The following is a 23,087-nucleotide window of genomic DNA, read 5'->3' as shown; positions in this document are numbered from 1 at the left end:
TGGCAGTAGAATGTACCATTTTGATTTACGTATAGATAAAACAAAGTGAAGGTCAGTTTTCGCCACATCATATGTTCTATTTTTTTTTAAATTTTTTTTTTCCCCATAGGAATCATCTTGTCCAAAATCAGTTTATACAGGAAAGTTACTTTGCACTTAATGTTAGACTGACAACTTTATGACATTATGATAGTGAAATTGGTAGTTGAGCATATTTCGTATTATTGAATGGGCAGGGACTGTTTCATAATGAGAACTCATTTGCTGGGGTTGTCTGTTTTGTAGATTGAACAATCTTTTGCTGTGAAATAGTACACCAACATTTTGGCTGTATTGCTGCATCACCCACCAATCCCCATGTGCTGGATTATTTTGACATAGCTTTCTCATTCTTTTTCAAACTCCCCCTTTTACAGCCACAAGATATTTTCGTAATACATGTCTTAATCATAGAATTTGCTGCTGATTCATTGTTTGTAGCACATTTCATTGTACTGATAAACACAAAGAGTTTTATTTCATTCTTCACAGTAGAACTTTGTTTGGAGTGCCATCTGTTGAGTCTACAGGATGCTGTAAAATTTAAGGTCTTTGCCAGTAGTGCTGCTATGAAACTGACATCTGGATCAACCACATCTAAATGATAAACAAGCACAAATAGCTAAGCTTATGTCACATTGGGTTGCATTACTGTAGCAGTCAGTCATGCTTCTTCAGCAACTGTGAAAGTCCTCTTCAGTCAAAACTTTTCCCTGCAGATTACTCCCCATGAATTTACATGGCAGCAAGTGGAGATAAAGTATTTATCTCCCTGAATGTGCAAGCATTAAAACTACTTGAGTGAAGTGGAAAGATAATTGAGCAGAAACTACTTTAGAAAGAAAAAGGGGAGGAAGATATTTTTTTAATGTCATGGTCATAGCAATAGTAACAACAGAAAACAAGTGACAAGATTTACTGTAACCAGTTCTATAGAAGTCTATTTTATTTCCTTTGATTGTTCTACAGATTTTCACATTTAAATTTGAAAAGTGCTTGTAACATTGTACATTGTAAGAGTCCTTATATTGCTTTTTCGTCCTTGTTGTCTGCTTCTTGACTACTAATGTTTTGGTGAGAGAATTGTTATAAAAATGCTTGTTCCACACACTTTTGAGGTCTGTTACACATGCTACATGGAACAAAGCAAATAGTATTTGGAGGCAAGCTTTTGATCTACCTCACTTATTCCATCACATTTATCAATGAGAGCTCATAGTATTTCATTGATTTGTGTCTGGTATATACACAGCTTTCTAGTGTTATGAAGGTCAGTATCAATATGAATTAAATAATGTTATCACTTGGAAATTTTGATATTTGATATGCTCCACCTTGTATGTCTGCGACACATGAGGTGTGTTTAATAGGCACTGCATTCCATCCATGATTGTCCGGTATTGTATTGTTGTTTTATTATGTAGTTTTCAAATGTAAAATTTTAAAAGGAGGTGGTGTACATTTGTTGCAGAGGACTACTGAAGCCACGGCGAAATGGCATTGTGACAAATCCTGCCCTACGAATTGTGGCTGGTGTGAAGAATGGACTGGATGCTGCAGCAGGGCGGAAACATACCACAGCAGCAAGCCGTTTGCAACAACCGAAGAACAATGGCTTTCAGTGGCGTAAGGAAACTCCCCTCTGAGGTGCGATACAGTAGAAATTTCATACATTTTTCAGTCTGCATCAAACAAGATATGAATTTACTTGAAACAGTACATGCCATTACAGTGACATACATTAAAGCATGCTATTACTGAGTGACTATCCCAGAATGCCATACCAGTTGGCAGGTTGCTGATCTAATGGTTTCTAAGGGCAACAGAAATTGATTTTCAGTGTTTAGCATGGTTATTGACCTAATTTAAAAATTTAAAATGGCCTAATAATCTACACATTAAGAGGTATAGTCTTATCTTAATAGTTTAACACAATAAGACAAGTGTTACAGTTAGAAATTGCTCGTTTGTATTGAGGCAGCATAATTGATAGCGCACAAATATCCAGACTTTATTTATGCAGTATTTGAGAATGGGAGTATTTAGCAACTTCCAGTAAACTCTACATGTAATTTCAAATCTTTTGTAACTTTTTCTCACTTACATGCCTTATGTCAAATATTTTACATGTTAATTCATTTGCAAAGTGATCAGATGTTTCAATCTGTTTTATATGCTGGAGTTTGATTATTTAAGAATAGGGTTTACTGGTAATTAGTCTAGCTGATGATTAGGGCCCAGATTAATATGTAACTACATATTTTAATTTTAATGCAAATGTTTGGATAAAAAATTTACTCACCAAGCAGTGGCAGTAGAAAACACACACAATTCTTTTTTTACTTTTACAAGCTTTTGGAGCCAGTGGCTCCTTCTTCTCACAGAAGAGTTAAAGTGGAAGGAAGAAGGGCGAAAGAAAAAGAATGCAGAGGTTTAGGGGATAGGGGTACAGTGAACCCCGGGTCAGATGAGACTTACTGGATGAGATGAGAAGGAGTCTTTCCTTTTCATTCCATTTGGTAAATCTCCCCAGACCCAGGGTTCTGGTTGACTTCTCTGCATTGTACCTGAGCCTTTCCATCCATTTCCCTTCAGCTCTCTTCCATCCCCTTGAACTCTTCTGCCAGAAGGCAGAGACATTGGCTTCAAAAGCTTGTGAAAGATAAACCTTTTGTGTGTGTGTTCTCCTGCCACCACTTGATGAGTAGAATTTATATCTATCTGTTTAAATTATTTTGTAAATAACTAATTTTTTTGTTTTGATAATTTTCACTCTTTTAATAGTTTTCTACATAAATCATGACATTTGAAGTCTGAAAATGTAACTTTCATTTCCCATATTTCAAAGTTTAGTCCATATTTTTGTATCAGAATTGCATAAGTCCATATTTTCGACACAACATTATACACTCCCGGAAATGGAAAAAAGAACACATTGACACCAGTGTGTCAGACCCACCATACTTGCTCCGGACACTGCGAGAGGGCTGTACAAGCAATGATCACACGCACGGCACAGCGGACACACCAGGAACCGCGGTGTTGGCCGTCGAATGGCGCTAGCTGCGCAGCATTTGTGCACCGCCGCCCTCAGTGTCAGCCAGTTTGCCGTGGCATACGGAGCTCCATCGCAGTCTTTAACACTGGTAGCATGCCGCGACAGCGTGGACGTGAACCGTATGTGCAGTTGACGGACTTTGAGCGAGGGCGTATAGTGGGCATGCGGGAGGCTGGGTGGACGTACTGCCGAATTGCTCAACACGTGGGGCGTGAGGTCTCCACAGTACATCGATGTTGTCGCCAGTGGTCGGCGGAAGGTGCACGTGCCCGTCGACCTGGGACCAGACCGCAGCGACGCACGGATGCACGCCAAGACCGTAGGATCCTACGCAGTGCCGTAGGGGACCGCACCGCCACTTCCCAGCAAATTAGGGACACTGTTGCTCCTGGGGTATCGGCGAGGACCATTCGCAACCATCTCCATGAAGCTGGGCTACGGTCCCGCACATCGTTAGGCCGTCTTCAGCTCACGCCCCAACATCGTGCAGCCCGCCTCCAGTGGTGTCGCGACAGGCGTGAATGGAGGGACGAATGGAGACGTGTCGTCTTCAGCGATGAGAGTCGCTTCTGCCTTGGTGCCAATGATGGTCGTATGCGTGTTTGGCGCCGTGCAGGTGAGCGCCACAATCAGGACTGCATACGACCGAGGCACACAGGGCCAACACCCGGCATCATGGTGTGGGGAGCGATCTCCTACACTGGCCGTACACCACTGGTGATCGTCGAGGGGACACTGAATAGTGCACGGTACATCCAAACCGTCATCGAACCCATCGTTCTACCATTCCTAGACCGGCAAGGGAACTTGCTGTTCCAACAGGACAATGCACGTCCGCATGTATCCCGTGCCACCCAACGTGCTCTAGAAGGTGTAAGTCAACTACCCTGGCCAGCAAGATCTCCGGATCTGTCCCCCATTGAGCATGTTTGGGACTGGATGAAGTGTCGTCTCACGCGGTCTGCACATCCAGCACGAACGCTGGTCCAACTGATGCGCCAGGTGGAAATGGCATGGCAAGCCGTTCCACAGGACTACATCCAGCATCTCTACGATCGTCTCCATGGGAGAATAGCAGCCTGCATTGCTGCGAAAGGTGGATATACACTGTACTAGTGCCGACATTGTGCATGCTCTGTTGCCTGTGTCTATGTGCCTGTGGTTCTGTCAGTGTGATCATGTGATGTATCTGACCCCAGGAATGTGTCAATAAAGTTTCCCCTTCCTGGGACAATGAATTCACGGTGTTCTTATTTCAATTTCCAGGAGTGTATAAAACTGATCTTTTTAAAGTGTAATAGCATTAAAAAAATTCATTAAATGACACTTCAAAGTGAGATTCTTGGTTTCGGAATGGACAAGCTGAAAGTACAAATCGTACCATCTGAAGCAGCCTAGACTTTCAGATAGCCTGCAAGCCTGTTAATGTTGTGGAAAGAGGGAAATAAGCAAAATTTCTTCAGGTTAGTGAAGCACTGAAATGATGATTTTGTTCAGTTTTTGACATGGTTTTCCAATGCTGTGAACATACCCTTCCCTACGAGTTGTCTGCTGTAGTGAAACTGTCTCACCAAAGTTATAAGCTACCATGAAAGCATATTTATAAACACACTGTTAGAAAATGTGACACCTGTTTGTAGTAATGAACGTGATATTAAATTAAGGCGGCTAAAACGCAATTTCTTTTGATGACAAAGGTTGTCTGTACTCTTAACATCTGTGAAACCTGTCAGTTGAAACTAGAGTACAAGGGTTTTATAAGAAGTTTAGAGACAGTGCCTCATATGCTGTTTTCATTATAGATATGTTATGTGATTTCTGTTTCTCCATATTTTCTGTTTTGTCATTCAATTATCTTTCATGTGGAACTCAAAACAGTTAGACCTTACAATCAGGTTGGATAGTTCATGCCACCAATGTGCACATTAAGGCTTCAGCATTAAATGTTCCCTCACTGTTATATTCGAGTGCAACATCTCGTGCACATCTCCACAAGTATTTTGCTAGCCTTATGTATAACTTCACGTCCATGTCATTTGCTGTTGATAACAATGATGTTTGCTGCTGTGCATCATTGTGCTTTTTACATATCTACGTTCTTTCAAGTACAAGCAACTGTTGTGTTTGATATTGCAAAAATAGATTGAAGATTTCTAAAGCAGACGACAGAGTGCAGAGTGCAGACGGCAGAGTGCAGACAGCAAAGTACTGTTTTGTAATGCCTGTGAAAAGCTGTGTCAACTGAGCAACTTTTTTAATATCACAGTGCCTATCTACCATAAAACACAGGTAGAAATTAAAAAGAGAATCAATTCAAACAACAGTTTTTTGATGATGCAACAGCCAGTGGGTCCCAAAGTTCTACCTTCTCGAAAGATATGTGTTATGCCATTATATGTGCAGATGTACCTGTATGGAAATTAAACAACCCATTTTTAAAAAAGCTTCCTAGAGAGATATTCAGGCAAACATATTCCTGATGAATCTACACTTAAAAAAACTATGTCAGCAGCATTTACAAGGATTGTTTGGTGTCGATTCGAGATGTAATTCAGGATGGTCCTGTATGGGTTACAATCGATGAGACTCTGGCCACCCAAGGTAGTGCATTGGCATTGTAGTAATTGGATGACTATCTGAAGATAAATCAAGCAAATCCTTTCTGTTGGCATTTGAAGAACTTCCTAAATGTAACCAACAAACATTGGCAAAGCTCTTTAATGATGCTATGGATGTTTTATGGCTTAATGGCATACAACACGAACAAGTTTCCTTGTTAGTTACCAATGCTGCTCCTTATATGGTTAAATTTGCAGCATTCCTGAATGTTTTATACATTAAAATGTTCTATGTAGTGTGTCTGGCATACAGAAGTAATAGATTAGCTGAAAGCATAAGGATAAATTGCAAAAAAAAAGGGGTGGTTGATAGTTTAATATCAAATATGAAAAAATATTTTTGAAAGCTACCAGTAGGCTCTTGAAATTTGAAGAGGTGTATCCTGATATTATTTTGCCACCAGAACCAGTACTGACAAGTTGAATACTATGTTGAGGACTTCTGTGACATTAAAACCATTATTTTTCAGTTTGAAGATGAGTATGCTTGTATTCTGAATACAAAAGAACTTTCTGAAAATGATACTCTACAGAATGATTTAGTGCACATCAAAAACAGTTATTGTTTTTTGTTGCATCAGATTAAGGGACTGGAAAACCTGTGAACATAATTGAAAGACAGTGTAAAGATTATTGAAGGCATAAAAATGAAAATTAGCAAAGCAGAAGGCTCCATTGCTGAGTTGTTAAAGGAAAAATTGAACTAGGCACTTGAGAAAAATAAAGGTCTTAATCTGCTGACAAAATTAACAGTAGGCTGTATGGAAGAGTAGATGATGAACTTCATGTTTCATACTCAGTTCCAAAATTGTCTAAATTTAAGTTTGCTCCAGTCACATCCTGCAGTTTCAAAGATCTTTGTCAATACAATTCTTCTGTTCAAAGAGAAATAGTTTTAATTTTGAAAATAAAAAAAAAGCGCATGAAACTGGTGAAGCATGAAATTGTTTTTGGTGTAATAAAGCGTGGTTTATTTGAAAATTGTAGTTTTTTTGTCTCAATATTTTTTCCATATTTTATATTTTTAAGCCCATATTATAAGTACATATTTTGTCATTTTTACTAAATGTTTAGCTGAACCCTACTGATGATATAACTAAGCGATGGAGAATCTGGGTTAGAGTAATGACAGTATTATGCAAAAGTATAGACTGCTACTCGCCACATAGTAGAGATGCTGAGTCGCAGACAGGCACAACACACAGCCTGCTAAACAAGTAAGGTTTTGGCCAAAAGACCTCCTTCTGAATTAGACTACACACACACACACACACACACACACACACACACACACACACACAAACGCAACCAGTGTCTGTGGCTGCTGAGGCCAGACTTACGAGCAACAACGCATGATGGGAGTAAGCAAGAGGCTGTGGTGAGGAGGGGGGGGGAGGGGGGAGTGGCCAGTAACGTGCTTGGGTTGCTAGGTGCAGTCGGGAGGTTAGACAGGGCCAGGAGCGGAAAGGGAGAGAAGTAAAAAGACTCTGGGTGTGTTGTTGGAATAGACGGTTGTGCAATGCTGGAGTGGGAACAAGGAAGGGGATAGCTGGGTGAAGGACAGTGACTAACGAAGATTGAGGCAATGAGGGTTACAGGAATGTAGCCTATATTGCAGGGATAGTTCCCACCTGGGCAGTGTGGCGATGAGAAGGATCCAGATGGTACAGGTTGTGAAGCAGTCATTGAAATGAAGAACATTGTGCTGGGCAGTGTGCTCAACAACTGGATGGTCCAGCTGTTTCTTGGCCACAGTTTGTCAGTGTCCATTCATGCAGACAGGCAGCTAGTTGGATGTAATTCCCATTTAGAAAGCAGAATAATAGTTGCAGCACAGCTTGTAGAACGCAGGACTGGTTTCACAGGTAGACCTTCCATTGATGTGATAGGTGATGGTTGTGACTGGACTGGAGTAGATGGTGTTGGGAGGGCATATGGAACAGGTCTTACATCGAGGTCTATTACAGGGATCTGAGCTATGAGGCAAGGGGTTGGGAGCAGTGGTTGAATAGGGATGGACAAGGATATTGTGTAGGTTTGGTAGGTGCTGGAATATCACTGTGAGAGGTGTGGGAAGGATAAGGTGGCTTGTTGGGTTGAGGAGGACCAGGTTAAGCAAATGGGGGAGAATGTGTTGAGGTTCTGGAGGAAAGTGGATAAGCTGCCTGTCCTCAGCCTTGCCCCAGACCACAAAGATGTCGTCAGTGAATCTGAAATAGATGAGGAGTTTGGGGTTCTGAGTGAATGGGAAGGATTCCTCTAGATGACTCACAAAGAGACTGGCCTAGGACAGTGCCATGTGGGCGACCAATGCCACACTCCGGATATCTTCATTTGTGGTTGAGGATATAGTTGGCCATGGTGACCAGGAAGGAGGTTGTAGGTTTGGAATCCATCGGACATTGGTACAGGTAGTGTTAGATAGTGGCAAGGCCATGGGCATTAGGGATGATAATGTAAAGAGAGGTGTTGTAAGTAGTGACAAGCAGGGCACCTTGTGGTAAAGGAACAGGAACTGTGGAGAGTCTGTGGAGGAGATGGTTTGTATCTTTTATATAGGGGGGTAGGTTGTGGGTAATAGGCTGAAGGTGTTGATCTATGAGAGCAGAGATTCTCTCAGAAGGGGCATAGTAACTGGCCACAATGGGGCACTCTAGGTGGTTGGGTTTATGGACTTTAGGAATCATGTAGAAGATAGGAGTGTGGGGAACTGTAGATCTGAGGAGAGAGGTGTACTCCAGGGAGAGGTTCTGGGATCGACATAGGGATTTGAGGAGAGACTGGAAATCCTGTTGGATTTCTGGAATGGGGTCACTGTGGCAGTGTTTGGATGTGAATGAATCTGACACCTACAAATCCTTCCACCAAGTAATCCTTGTGGTTCCAAGCAACACTAGTAGAGCCTTTGTCAGCAGGTAGGATTATAAGGTTGGGATCAGTTTTAGTAGGTGGATTGTGGTTCTTTCTGCAAATGTAATGTTAGCTTGCATGTTGAGGGTTTTGAGGAATGACGAAGAGGTTTGTGGTTAAGAAACTCTGGAAAGTTATATAACCATATACTTTTATATAACCATATACTGTTTTTAAAGTAGTTGTAGGCAAGCACATCCCCAAATGAATCCTCTGTTAAAAACAGAAATTCTAGTGTCAGAATTTAAGGATTGTGTTTCAGACTGTTTTCACTTGTGGCTGTCAACATTCCACCTGTAAGTGTCATGCTTGTATAAGTCTATATGAATAGTTCTCTTCTTTGTGCTTAATTAAGGGTGTATTTTAAATTGTGTACCATTATAATTTATTGGAGAAATATTGCAAGTTTAAGTTTATCTTTACACCCGGTTCTCATCCATCAGCATGTTTTACAAGCACCAAACACAACTGTTTAGTAGCTTTGAGTGAAGTGCCCTTGACCTAATTTCACCTCAGCTGTTGTGATCTTACTATTAAGAATTAGTTCCTCTAATGCCAAGTAGCACATCAGATGAAAAGTTTCCTCCTGCAAACTCAATCAGCTGCTGCATTTTCAGCTTCCTCTCATTTTGCGTCCATGGGTTGGAGATCTTTTGCGATAGTCCATTTCCAATGTTACGAGGTGTTCTTCTGCTTCTGTATCCATCTGTTGGTTTCCACAACAATGCTTATTTGGAGATTCTTCCATCTTTCATGTAGTGAGCATGCCCAGTAAGCTTCACGGGGTGTCTACGACCCGGGACAACCGGGAGATCCGGGAAAAACCCGGGATTTTTTTCATCCGGGAGAAAACCGGGAAAAACCCGGGATATTTTTAGAATTCCGGGAATTTTTCATTGTTTTAGTTTTCAGTTAAATTTTTGTAATTTTGACTAGTAAGAACAAACACACTAACAAAGGATATTACTGTATCCCGCTACTGCAGAATAATACTTCAACAATAAAACATAAACGAGAGAAAAAAACGAAAATAACTTAAATTGCAAAGGAAATGCGCCACATACAGCGACGACACAAGTGCTCATGCAAGCGTCTGCCGATTGAAAATGTGTCAAAGGCTTTAGGAAGACTATGCAGTGCTTCATAACAACAAATTGCCTCTAATGAGCGTGAAGTCGCAACTGTTTACATTCGATTCGTTGTAGCAGTTAACGCGCGGGCTCATGCGCATGCGCAGTAGAGTCACGTTTAAGTAGTAGTTTCTCCCGCGCTTCTGTCAACAGGAATGTGGCTGTTGGCTGTGCAAGCAGTCGCAGCAAGCAGCTAGATACTTCCGGGAAAAGGGGGCGCTTAATTCATATTCCTGAGGGGAAAAAAACTTGTTTCACAAAGCACCTAGCATCCAGCGCACATTTGCCTATCAATTAGTCATATGATTTTGAAACGCTTCTCTGTTGATATTTGAACACATTTTAAGTTGATTTCTGAATGAATCATAAGCTGACTTTTGAATGCATGCATAGTGTACGTGATGTCTCTGTCAGGAGAATCCTCGTCGCATCTAGAAATAAACTTTCCACAGACAAAAGGGGACGGGGCTATACGAGCTGAGTGGAGTAAAGCCGAATGGATGAATGGCAATCGCTGTCTGATTATGTGGCTGATTGGGTGTGGGAATGATCAGCGTTGTTATAATTACTAGCGAAATCCATAGATTCATACTATCAGAATGGAAATAAACGACTGACAGGAATAACAGGTGAGAAAGATTATGTATTATCTTCTGGATGTGTCCAAGAAAATGAAGTTTTGACAGAAAATGTTTGGTCAGATCGCTACACTAGTAAGGACCAGTAGTACAGTCCCCGGCTACCAGCCGCCTTAAGTTCTATTATGGAAGTAACGCGGAAAACGTGTTGTACGAACACGTAACAACGAATAACCGGAAAATAATTGCGGGAGAACCAAACCAGTGATTCTGGCAGGGTTAGTGAAGTTAATCGGCGAACAAATTTTGACAGTGGCAGCAAATAGCTACAGAATTGGTGATGACAGGATTGTTTGTTAGAACGAGGACGGAGAAGAAACGAGGACATCACACAAATTATGGAAGAATAAGACGGTTCCAAATTTATATAAAAATTTCGTAATGCTAGTTTTCGATGTCATGCTAGAGAAGCTGGTGCATATGAATGAAACGTGAAACTATTTCCTAACATAAACCTTTTTGCTTGTAGTAGGCCTAATAGGCATTTGATATTGATACTTATTGGATTATATTCTGTCGTGTTATAAAAATGACCATTTGTGCCAAAGCAGTCTCGTTTGTTTTGTGTGTTACAAAATTGCTGCCGTATTAGAAAGGCCTATTTTGTTTTATCTAGCAGACAGTGACAAAATAGACGTAATCAGATCGAGAAACCACACCAGTCTTGGGTATTATTTGTATTAACAGCTTTTTCAGTATTAGATAACTACATTTCGATTTTCCATGTAGCAAAACGTTTGACAAACTTTGATGAGGTAAAATATTCTTTCACAGAAAGGAAAACACGCCATGTAAAGCTGTAGCAAGATTAGAGAGAAAAAAATGCTAGGAGCTAAGGTTTGAAGAAATGTGTAATTTCTTGCTTATCTCTTGTCAGTACTGGTTTTATATATCCTATATTTAATTTTATGACACACAAAACAGCAAGTTATTAACTAATGGGCAATGAAGAGTTCAGATTTTCCGAAGAGTTCTTGTTCTCTCGATTACAAATAATCCCATCCGCTATTAATTGCGAGATTTTTTTTTTAAGAGAGGCAGGCTGCCAAACCGGCCGACTGGGAGCAGGAGAGGCACCACAGGACATTTCAATTTCCACTCTCCTGAATATAGTTTGGACGTGCAGTAGAAAAGTGCTTTATGAAGAGGCATGGAACTGCACTTGGGCATACTTAAGACCAAATAATATGTCTTACATTTCTTCGAATACATACGTTTTATGTTTCAGACTTTTCAGAAAGATGTGCGCTACAAGATGAATATATTTTGAAAATTCGATTTTTTTTAGTATTGACCCGGTTCGCAAATCTCATAGATCCGGGGCTGATGCGCAGAGCAATCTGAGCTGTAGTGGGTAGTCTCCACGTGACCCGTGTTTACGTTCAGTGATTTTTCTGTTCCCCCTTCGTTTACTCTCACGTCAAATGAAAACAAAATGGATATCCGTGGCCGGGAGCTATCAAGTGAATTAAAACACATTCACATAATTACTAAAGGCTGAAATATGTCATTAGTTTCAGATTTTATTTTATTTCCACCTTTCTGACAGTCAAGCATTATTCGCCTTGCGGAACAATGAAGTTATTTTTGTCTGTTTGCTAAAGAAATTTGACTTTTGCTAATCTTTTCCACAGAGGCAGTCAATGTATCTGAAACGAAATGTTTAATTCCACAGTACAGTTTCAACTGTTCGCTGCATTTCAAGTGCACGTTTTCATTTTCAAGCACGTATGGCATTATGCCATAATAAAGAACCAAACATGATATAATACAGTACTGGTGCTCCAAGAAAATTTACATCCTGAAAACCACACTTAAAAGCTTAATATCAGGTCGGGGTCTATGGTACTTCATTGGGAATCTGGACATATGAGTGTGCCTTTAAGTTTGCACTTTAAATGTGCACATTTTAATATGGTTCATGAAATTCCGATGCTCTTGCAGTATCATCTTTCATTGATGATCTTTTACACGTACGTACATACAGGCTTCCTACGTCATGATATCTACCCAAGCGCGGTGTCGCCTGTTACCTGAGCTCTCTGGCAACTGCTGAAACGAACCTATTTGTAACAGGTCGTGGGAAAATATTACGATTGGTGGTTTGAAAAGCGTTACTTTCAAAGTAAATATCCTTTTACGTAAGTTGAACTACGTCCAAGAATGGACCGTGAATTTATTAAATCACAAAGCGTTTGACTCTCATTTAAAAATCAGGTGTCTGATGACGAGCCATTTAGAAGCATTTCGAACCCTCGAACCCTGAAGATCAGACATTTATGTCATTATTAAAAATTTTACAGGCAGATTTGTATGATATCTCTTAAAGTGTAACACGCGCAAAAAAGATCAACAGTATATACGAAAGCTTAGCTTCTCTTGCAGCTTGAGACCAATATTTTATGTGAAAGCTTTGCTTTTCTTGTAACAACACTATGTATATTAATTTAAGCTATTAACTTTCCCTGTTCGGTGCGCTACTTAACACTGATGTTGCTATTGGCTGACTACATCACGTGTCCTATGCTCTGAATATCCTCTGTCATCGGCTGGCGAGATCACGTGACATGAGTTACGAAGGGCTTACAAAAGCGCATCGAAATCTCGGTTTCAATGGTTCGGAAAGTAACATGCGGTGTTTGGTGGATTTTCTAATGTATGTTTTCGTAATACGAAAATACGCAGCGTACATGTTGCTGCACATCAAAGATATTTCCAAAACGTGTCTTTTCCTCTGAGTTTCGTTTTCTAAAGTTCCGGGAAATTGTACACCCGTGTACAAAACCATAACCATTCAAGGGAGTGATAGGGGAAAATATACTGTCATCCGGGAGAAAGTGTGTTTTTAACCGGGAAATCCGGGAAAAATCCGGGAATTTTTTTTCCTTGTCCACATAGACACCCTGCTTCAGTATTCTTTCAGCAATGATTTTGTGCAGGCTGTATAGACCACTTATTCTCAGCACTTCATCATATGAAATGTGGTTATAATAACTGACTTTCAAAATTATTAACAAACAACATTGATGGAATACATTGAGTGTGTGTGTGTGTGTGTGTGTGTTGAATTTACTGACATTTTCGAGGCCCCACATATGTTTGTGGCCATTGGTAGGATGGAGGAGGAGTACAACCAGAGTTTTGTGGACATACTTGAAGAGTTTATTAGCCATATGGATGATATTCATTGGAAGACTGCGAAAGCTTACTCATTTCTGCTGCTAATATTGGCTTCTATATATACCCACCATTACAGACAATATTGCTGAGATACGCAGATCAGTTAGCATCTTGTACTTTCTGTTCCGCTATAATTTGAGTAAATAGGTATCCACCTTTTGTGCACATTGTGTTTGAGTTATAGTCATTTATTTTTGGCTGCACAGAACTGGCCATTCCATCCAGCTTGGTAATCATTATTTTTTTAAATTTCCATCAGAAGAACAGTATTATCAGGAAAATACAGATGTGGTAAGCCTAGATTACTCATTCCAGTTTATGCCCATGTTGGATTTGTCCTTAGTTTTTCTCATTATGAAAACTATGACTCAGGATAACACAGAAAATTCTGGGGAGATTCTTATTTGTATTTTAAGAGAGTACAGAAAACCACAAGACTAAAAAGAAATGAGTCTTCATCCATTATTGTAAATAGCAACCAACAGAGATCTTACATTAATACACACAGATAGTTTTCTTTAGTAGGATCTTTGTAAATCCAACACATTCCCTTAAACAAAAGTGTATGATATTTCACAAAACAGTTCTGACCATAGTCTCTGAATTAATAAAAGCAAACAAAAGATTTTAATTTCAATTAAAAGCACTACCCTGGAGAAATTTAGTTAGAATATCAGCAAGTTGTTCTCAAGTTTGGCAGTATTGTAAGTTAAACAAGCTGTGATTTAGTTCATCACTGCTGAAATGATACTTCACATCAATGTGCTTACTTCTTCTTGACATTTGACTAGATTTCATCATTGCTGTTGCGCATTGGTTGTCCACACAGAGTGTAATTTTCCTGTTTTTATTCAGCAGTTGTTCCATGAAACACTTCAGAACTTTCATCTCTTGACATTTGTGCTGCAGATACATATTCTGCTTCAGTAGTAGATACTGCAACAGCACACTGTTTCTTGCAGCACCAAGTGATTGGAACATTATTGTTCAGAAATATGTAATTTGTAGCGTTTTTTCTATCTTCCCTGTCACCTGTGAAATGTGCATCACAGTAAGCCAATATTTCTTGTACTTGTTTTCCTGACAAGTTGAATATTTCAACCCCTGTCACTGAATTTAGGTACCTTAAAGTTCTCATCTGATTTTGGATATCTGAATGATTTGGATTACTCATTGATCTACTTTCATAGTTTGCTATATATGCCAAGTCTAATCTAGTTTTACATGCTAAATACAAAAAACTGCTTATCACTTCACAATATGGAACATTTGACTTTGCTGCCCTGATTTCTTCAGTTTTTCCTTGCCATGAAATTGGAGTTGTCATAGTTTTTGAATTTTTATTATATACATTTTCATCACTTCTTTAGCATTTTTTTCTTGGTGAATATAAGTACTTTCTTTCGTTCTTTTTATCTCAAGTCCAAGATAAATTGTCAGTTCTTCGTGAGCTCTAATGTCAAAAATTTTCTCCACTTATTGCAAGACTTTTGCATTTGACAGATGTCTTCTCCAAATAGAATCCCATTGTCAATGTGTAATTTCTTCTCAGTATCTGATTTGTAAGCACATTAGTTGGATTCCAGTTGGATGAGTTTTTCATTCTTAAGAAACTAATTCAGTTTCTTATTCAGAGAAACTTAATTTAAAGCATAAAGTGCCTTCTTGAGCAGGCCAATTTTCTCAGGTGCCTTGTATCCCTCTGGAAATCCCATGATGACTTTTCTTTTACATCAAGAGCAGTCAGGATTTCAGCTCGTGGACAATACCTGATAAAGGTGCCATAGCACTCAGCTTTAGTCCACATCTACCCCATCGCCATGACACAGTGTCTGAGCTTGAGGAGGGGGAAGACGAGGAAACTGTGAATGTGATGCTTTTAAATGGCAGAGGAATCACACTGCATACCATTTGGTTTTATATTCCACATTTCTCAACAACACAGATCACATACAAAATAAATTTTCAATATTATTTAATTATTTTTGGTGCATTGAAGACATGATTTTTATATGGTACAAACTGTTGACATGTGAACAGTTTCACAGGTTTTGACACTCAAGTTGCCATGTAATCATGACTCATTTATGGGGGCAAATCAGAAAGTCTTTGCCCCTATTTTTTATGAGCCAAAGTAAGGTACATGCAGGTAATGGCAAATACACATCCTATTCCATGTACTACATATTTGTTCCATCACAGCACTAAATTTGAGGTGCCCCTGTGGTAGAATTCATCCAGCCGACTATGAAACCATTGTTGGACTTATGTCTTGGGTTCATCATTACTTGTGGATCACTGTCCTGCCAGGAACTTCTCAAAAGTATGATAATCACTAGTGGCGAGGTCTGGGCTGTGTGGTGGGTGTTCCAGAATCTCCCAATGAAATGCTCAGAGATTTTCAGCAGTTCTGATTGCCACATGTTTCTCGCATTCTCGTGGAGCAGAATCATATTGTCCACATCGAGAATCCATCAGTACCTTCAGACAGAATCCATCAGTGCCTTCGTCTGATAGCAGCTCTGACATGACAGTGTGGAACGATAACTGTCAACATTGATTGTTGCATTTTGTTGCATGAAATCCAGCTGGAGTGGCCCACAATTATCCCAGGAGGCTATTAACATCACTTTCCCAAAAGATGGCACTGTATAGAAATTTCTTTGTCACAGGTGAATCCAGATGTTTACACACTGTGCTCTGCTGCTTGGATTCTGCCGTGTAGTGCAGTATGCATGTTTCATCACCAGTAGCAGTGCAGTCCAGGTAATCTTCACCTTCCTTGGAATACCGTTCCATATGATTCAGTCAAGACATCATTCACTTGCCTTTCATCATGTCATCCAACTGCTGAGGCACCCACCGAGATGAAACTTTCTGGTACCCTAAGGGCCATGAACGATGAAGTAAGCACTCCCATATGATATGCTGAACTCCCAGGAAATGTCCGTGATGTGCACTTGCTGATCTTCTGTTACCATTGCATTTACAAGGGAAGTGTTGTCATCAGTCAGTGACGAACACGAGCTCGTGGACTGCTCATTGCATTGAAGACTTTACGGACTGTGTTGAACTTACAACACCATGATCTCACAGTTCTCAAAGTGAGACAGTTTTCCCCATATGTGGGCTGAATTTCCCTTATATCTCAAAGTGTGTTCATCCCTTGCTTCATAGAAAATGAATCAAACTTCGTTGCTCTAATGCTGTGGATACGTGAAGCACAACCATCATCTTTAACAACTGACAGCAGTTCCATGCAGTGGAGTTACCAGCTGATAAGGCTTGCACAAACCAAGAAGGATCCAAAGCTGGGAATGAATATGTTGACTTTACATATACAGTCGTAATTTGGCTAAAAAGGAGGGGCAAAGACTTTCTGATTTGCCCTCGTAGTTTCATAGTTGAAATAAGGTCTTTCACAGAAATTTGTTGATCAAAATATTGTAGCACGTTTGCAACCTCATTAAGGAGACTTTGGAAAAACTACCTGAGGAAAGCAGTGGAGATGTCATGGACACTTTTTACGTAAAAGAACTTGCCATTAAAATGGGAATTCCCTTGCAGGTCAGTCAGTTACATCTGCATATGCTGAGGTGCTTTCAACTGGAATGGCAAACGGCCACAAAAACAGTTTTTTTTTTTTTAGCGGCATGGGCTTAGGAAACTGAACTGTGCTCGTCAAAATATCTGAGGCCTGTTATCCATTCTGGATATTCTGATTTTCATTCCTGCTCTTCTTTTTCCATCATAAACTCAACAGTAGTGAGTTCAAATATCAAAACACTGTCCATGGTTGCAGTTTGACTTACCAACAATATTATGAAAAAGGAGGGGCAAAAAGGATAGTTGATACTCACCATATAGTGGAGATGCTGAGTCACAGGTAGGTACAACAAAAAGACTGTCAGAAAATGAGCTTTTGGCCAATTGGATGTAGAACATGCACACACATTCACGCAAGCACAACTCAGACTCACATGCCCGCAGTCTCTGGCTGCTGAGGCCACATGGCCTCTTCTTTCTCCTGGTTTTTCTCTTTGTTCTTCTGGTTCTTTTCTTCTTTCATATAGTTCTTCAAAAATTTGGATTTCTACAGCTACATTTGTCCTTCTTCTTTTGTTTCCTCATTTTTGTCTTCATATTGGTGAATAAACTCAACATCTCTTGCTTCAGAAAATTTTCCAATCTTAGGACGCCATATGACGTACCCATTCTACAAGAACACCTCATTCACCTCTTACACTCAGTTCTTTTAAATACCCAAGTTATTTTGTGAACACCACAGATCCAAAAATATCCAGTCTTTACAAATTTGATCTTCTATCCTACCACATGTGAGCTGGAGTCACATCAACAGCTGTAGTAGGACTTCTGTTCATGAGATAAGCTGCAGTCAAAACAGCAAAACCCCACATTTTGTTTCCGATTTTTGAATCAAACAATATGGCCCTTACTTTATTCATGATATTAAGGTTTATTCTTTCTTCCTTACCATACAGTTGAGGAAATTATTTAATAATGTAGTCAATCATTATACCTTTCTTTTTACACCTTTCTTTGAAGTCAGTACTTCTGTACTCTCTTCCTCTGTCACATTTTATTTTTTATGTGTTCAGTTTGAAATGAGCTTAACTCTCATTTACATCTTTCCTGATGTGGTCTTCCATTTCATCTTTTGTGTGCAGATGATAAACTTTTAAGAAATGCGTATAATGAGCAAGACACATTAAAAAATATCCTTCATTGAGATATGTTGTTGGGTTTACCTTACCACATACATCAGTGTGAATAATCTCAAGAGATCTTGCTTGTTTCTATGCAATGCACAGTGGTGAATTATTTTCTTACTTGCTTTGCCATGACACACATTTACAAGGCATGTCCTCTTCCAACACAATTTTGTCTACACCTTTTACACAGTTCTGATATTTTCTTCTTTTGTATCATTGGTGGTTGTTTTTATGGTCACTTCTTATGTCAGTATGTGCAGTCCATTTTCTGATTTGTTGCCCTCCAAAATAACCTCTCCATCTTTCACAATCTTCATCTTTTCCTTGTCAAATATTGCCACTCCCCCTTTTTCGGAAATGGCATTTGCAGGCAGTAAAATTTTTGACAATTAAGGGAGATGGGACACATTTTTCAACAACAGCTGTCGTGATGCAAACTCACCATGAAGATTAAAACACATGAACTTTCTATTGGCAATCTTAATGTTAGTATCTTTGCAGCTCTTGACATTTGATATAATTTTCCTTTTCTGTGACATGTGCTCATTACTTCCACTGTCAACAACAAACTTTGTATCTATTTTATGAGTCTTACTCTCTTCTTTTAGTGTCACAAATACTTCTAAAAGAAAAAATGTCTTTGATGATTTCTTCATCTTCTCATTTTCCCCTTTTTAGTAACATTTTTCAGTTGAATGTTGTTGTTGTTGTTGTTGTTGTTGTTTTTTACATAGAGGTAGTGTTGCCCAACACTCTCCCAGATGATATTTTCCACATGTAGAACACTGTATTTTGTTCATGTCACCACAATGCTTCTTTTTACAGTTGCTTACATGGTGACCTGAACTTCCACATCCAAAGCACTTCGCTGATTTATCATTTTTCTTATTTTGACCTTTCTTCTTGTAATCTGTGGCTTTGAATGGAAAACATATTTCTTCTTTATTTTTATTAATTTTATCTTTTTCTTCTTCTTGAAGTCTTTATTTCAGGTTTCCCAATGCTTAATCCTCCTTACTAATGAGTCCCAAGCACTTCCAAAAGTTTGTATTTGTCAGACAGTTTTGAGATCAGTGCTATTTCATCAATATTCTGTGCCAGGCAGTATGACATGAATGCTATGGTTTGCACTTTATCAATATTGGACATTGTATCAAGAGTTCTGTTGTATTCAAAGTTATAGAACTCTCCATGTACAGTATCGAGTCTTCTGTTGGTCTGTAGTCTTCTGACATATTTGTAACATTTCCTTAGACATTTCACACGTTAGAACATGGGATTTAACATTGATATCTATGGTTCTCAAAATGTAATAATTTGCAAGTGTGTCTTTTTTTTTTGCTTTTTCATGTTTTTTTATATTATCTGTAACGTATCAACCAACGCCTTTTGCCATAAACATAACAATTATTTCCAGGTCCCATAATGGAAAACTTGCAGCGTCTTGTAATTTTCATATATAAGACCTTTGTACCAACTATTCGAAAATGAAAATTACATGCTACCACAATAAAACTATAAATATTTACAAATTATTTTAAAGAAATTGCTTACAGACATATTTACACCAATGATGAATGATAGTTAAATATATTTGACAGCAAAAGCGTATGCAGGTTAATTAACAAATTTCCGTAAAATAATTATAATCTTCCTTATATCAAAGACCTTTGCAACAACTGTTAGAAAGTAACTTGCTTCTAAAATAGCATAAAACAGCTCGGATTTATTTTATGAGCATAACATGGAATCATAGGAGCAACGACATAATGGCACAATTTACTACTAAAAACTCAACCATAAAGTAAATTATAATGTGCCTAGCATATCTACAGATATGACTTGTTCCTACATCAAAATCACAAGTGTAACTAATGTCTCTGATGTATAATGCTTTGGTTTTAGATACTTGGAAATGATCTAAGGCCAAAATTATACAATGATACATGAAATAAAGAGAATGGCAGCTGAAGGCATCATGAAATCTTTCAAAAAATTATCATTTAATGTTGCTGAAAATGCATTCTCCTTCATAATTCACCTGTAAAGTGTTCTGTAATGTCCTGTCCTTTTCACAATGATTTAGCTGCTATAAAAGAGCCTTTTTGTATGGCACAGCTGTGTTATCATCTCTGCACTGAGTAATATTACTTTAATTTTCCTGAATTTCCTCAGTTGCTTGTTTCTTTGATTTAAGGATAGTATTCCCCACAGATGTCCATAGAGTATCAGGCAGTGAAGAATGCAATGTTTGCTTTTTTGAGTTAGATTCTGTGATGGATTTCATAGCAAATCAACTTGGCTTTTCCATAGATTCGGAGAATATTATATATTGATAGTCAGGTGTAAAATAATATTTCAAGATACAAAATTAATTGAACATTAGTATACACTGAGAACTCTGAACAAGTGTTAGTAGTTTCCCATCTACTTAAATTTTACTTTAATAATGATGCAGTGATGTCTTATGTAGTATGCAATTATTAATGACTTTTTCAATCTTTTGCAGATGATTGTTGATCCCAGCTTTCTGTGAAAGAAGAGGATGTATAAAATACATAATATGTGACCTCTTGTCAATACAACTGCCATATTCTTTGTAGACAGGGAAGTGTTTATCTAGAGTGTGAATGTAAATAACAGCAAACCTTTGTTTTGTATTTTTATCAAGAGTAATTTAAACTGGTCTATGTTTAAGTAAAATCAAATCTGTTGTGAGCTCTCTTTAAGAGTGTTTCTTATTTGTACAGCACAATAGTCATTATTTTGTAGATGTCGTTTTGCAAGCGTAGTTTTTAAGCTGTGTTTAGAAGACTTAAAACTGGGTTTAGTGGGAAATAAGCTTTGCCACATGAACTTCAGTATGTAAGGAGCAATCTGAGAGTAAGAAACTTGCAGATCTTGGTGTTGACTGGGCATTTTTTTTAAGTAAATGGGTATGAATACTCATTGGTCTAATATATAACACAGTCTAATAGGTTCCTAAGTGTCTGAGCTGATGGTCAGTTAATATTTACCCCACTTTTCATTTTTCATTGGACCACTGACATCAGTTGAATATGTATATAATCTCAGTGATCCAAGTGCAGTTTCATAATTGAAATCAGGAGCATGATTTCCTAAATTAGCTTGTAGTTTGCCACTGTAAATAGACATCTAATAATGACAGTAATTTTGTGTTTCATGTTATTTATTGTACAAATAATGTTTTAAATGCCTTTTATGTCTGTGTATTTGATGTCGGTCCTTCTTTGCTAATTTTCATTTTCCTGGAATTGTGATAAATGTTTTCAGCTCTTATTTGGTGTTAGTAGATGTTACACCTAATCCAGATACCATGTGATAAAGTTTAGTATACATGTATAGAATTTAAAAGACAAATATCTGTTAAGAATTAGAACTGTTATTTACTTTAAATTTTCAGAGACGATTAAAGGAGTTGTGTAAAAAAACTATATATAGACTATTGTTAGCACAGTGTATAATTGATAGTGTTGCATATATTTGAGAAAGCCAAATGTAATTGAAAAACATAAATGTTAAGCACATCTTATTTATTTGTGGTTGAATATACAATTGATCTCATTCTTTTATAGAAATACATGTTCTTTATATCAAGGAACACTGCTGACATTGTGATTAAAAAGTGCTGAAGTGCCATTTAAGAAGCTATGAAATACATGTATTCTTCTCAAGCATTACTAGAATCTGAGGAACCATCTAAAGCTCCAGTAATTAATGTCAAATGGAAGTCAGTAAAAGACATTTTGTATAAAGAGATGACTCACTGTGGAGAAAACATTCAGAAAAATTGGACAGCTTCTTGCACAATTTTCGCAGCTTGAGATACTGTTGGAAGCTAGAGCCCAACTAAGCTTTGTAAGTATAAAGTTATATTTTACTGAATTATATGTAGGCTTAAGGGAACATCTACTTTTGGGCAGACTGTTAATTTTTTTTTCATTTCCTGTTTAATAGATTGATATCAGTGTTGATTACAGTTCATGGTAATTTCACTAGAACACACATGTGCACAGTGATCAGTTAGTAAGCAAAGTTCCACATTGTCAGTCATATCTAGAAAGGGATATCTAAATATTAGGTTGTTTGCAGTTTTGTGAAATCATTTCAAGTGAGTGCCAGTGTGATGCTTTCAAGACCATTGGGACTTCATTATCTTAGCCTTGCCTAGCTAAGTTACCAGTGACACATGCGCAGTACCCTCACTATTTTGGTAAACTCAAATTTATGTGATATGCCATTGTTTATACTTTAGGAGTGGAGGAAAATACTCACTGAAAAGCAAAAGCATTGAGTCGTGGACAGGCTCACACAAAAAAGAAAGAAAACTTAGCTGTGGGAATAATCCTTTCTTGAGCTACAGTACGGATACATACAGAAAACACATGTGCATGTACCCTCATCCACACATGTCTGTGCATCTACATGGTGCCATGCTGGACACATAATGCCAGCATTCATTATATTTTTTTCATAGCTAGCAGATGCATTCTCAGTGCTGTAATGGTTAAATAGTATGCATCTGTTAATATGTGATAGGCCATGTGAAAGTGTTTTGGAGTGCTATCTAGGTGCCTTTTGCAGTGTGTCTTATTCACGTACTCTGTTAAGTAGTGAGTCCTTATTGGACTGATAAAATAAATGGTGGGCTTAATATACAAGATCAGTAATCATCAAGTGAGAGTTCTGCATCACTCTTATAATGATAATCTTTAACATTTTTATGTCAATTAAAAAGTCATGGAATTTGTAAAAAAGCT

The 23,087-nt window shown here is 38.3% G+C and overlaps 1 protein-coding gene across 1 annotated transcript in view; it reads left to right on the top strand.

The window, feature by feature from the left end:
• Nucleotides 1-1,685, top strand: part of LOC126101455 (ankyrin repeat domain-containing protein 50) — a 148,791-nt gene extending 147,106 nt beyond the window's left edge. Inside the window, exon 24 of the mRNA XM_049912108.1 lies at nt 1,511-1,685. Coding sequence (XP_049768065.1) covers nt 1,511-1,685 — 175 coding nt within the window. The remainder of the gene's footprint in view (nt 1-1,510) is intronic.
• Nucleotides 1,686-23,087: the final 21,402 nt, after the last annotated feature.

The sequence above is a fragment of the Schistocerca cancellata genome, chromosome 9 (assembly GCF_023864275.1).
Source record: "Schistocerca cancellata isolate TAMUIC-IGC-003103 chromosome 9, iqSchCanc2.1, whole genome shotgun sequence".
NCBI classification, from domain to species: domain Eukaryota; kingdom Metazoa; phylum Arthropoda; class Insecta; order Orthoptera; family Acrididae; genus Schistocerca; species Schistocerca cancellata.
The sequence above is the reverse complement of the archived record's forward strand: the minus strand, read 5'-3'. Positions and strand labels throughout refer to the sequence as shown.